This window comes from Aphanomyces invadans (assembly GCF_000520115.1).
Source record: "Aphanomyces invadans strain NJM9701 unplaced genomic scaffold supercont1.6, whole genome shotgun sequence".
In the NCBI taxonomy this organism is placed as follows: Eukaryota; Oomycota; class Saprolegniomycetes; order Saprolegniales; family Verrucalvaceae; genus Aphanomyces; species Aphanomyces invadans.
In genome coordinates, this window is record NW_008580151.1 from 2,367,086 (window position 1) to 2,367,917 (window position 832).

The window sequence follows — 832 nt, forward strand, 5'->3', positions numbered from 1 at the left end:
GTGGTGCTCGGTGCCTTGGTCGTGGTCCACGGAGTCTTGGTCGTGGTGCAAGGAGAAGCCGTGGTGGTGCTCGGTGCCTTGGTCGTGGTCCACGGAGTCTTGGTCGTGGTGCAAGGAGAAGCCGTGGTGGTGCTCGGTGCCTTGGTCGTGGTCCACGGTGTCTTGGTCGTGGTGCTCGGTGCCTTGGTCGTGGTCCACGGAGTCTTGGTCGTGGTGCAAGGAGAAGCCGTGGTGGTGCTCGGTGCCTTGGTCGTGGTGCAAGGAGAAGCCGTAGTGGTGCTCGGAGCCTTGGTCGTCGTGCTCGGAGTCTTGGTCGTGGTGCAAGGAGAAGCCGTGGTGGTGCTCGGTGCCTTGGTCGTGGTCCACGGAGTCTTGGTCGTAGTGCTCGGAGCCTTGGTCGTGGTGCATGGAGCAGACGTGGTAGTGCATGGAGCCTTGGTGGTGGTGCTTGGTGCCTTAGTCGTGGTGGGGGGGGCTGCCGTCGTGGTGTATGGAGCAGCAGTTGTGGTGCAAGGTGCAGCCGTGGTGATGCATTCAACGGCCATGGTCTTACCAGGGGTCGAGGGGGTAGTGGATGATGTATCAGAGGGGACCGGGTGAAGGAGTTCAAGCTGGTCGATGGCGTTGGCCAAGGTCCCTTGACTCATGACCGCGGCCGTTGCGAGGATAAAACGAATAGCAACCATTGGAATGCTGTTGGGTGTATTGCCGTGGCAATTCAAGAATGACCTGAACGTGTCGCCTCGTTGGCAGACCGCCGCGGGTCTTGGCCGCGACACCTTTACGAACACCAGTACTGTACCATTCGATGGAGGTGCGTGTAGGAGAGGGA

At 60.6% G+C, this 832-nt stretch overlaps 1 protein-coding gene across 1 annotated transcript in view; it reads right to left on the minus strand.

Annotated features, from left to right (window-relative positions):
* Nucleotides 1-429, minus strand: part of H310_04307 (hypothetical protein) — a gene marked incomplete at both ends in the record, with an annotated part of 686 nt that extends 257 nt beyond the window's left edge. The window contains one exon of the mRNA XM_008868610.1: nucleotides 31-429. Coding sequence (XP_008866832.1) covers nucleotides 31-429 — 399 coding nt within the window. The remainder of the gene's footprint in view (nucleotides 1-30) is intronic.
* Between the last annotated feature and the right edge of the window lie 403 nt (nucleotides 430-832).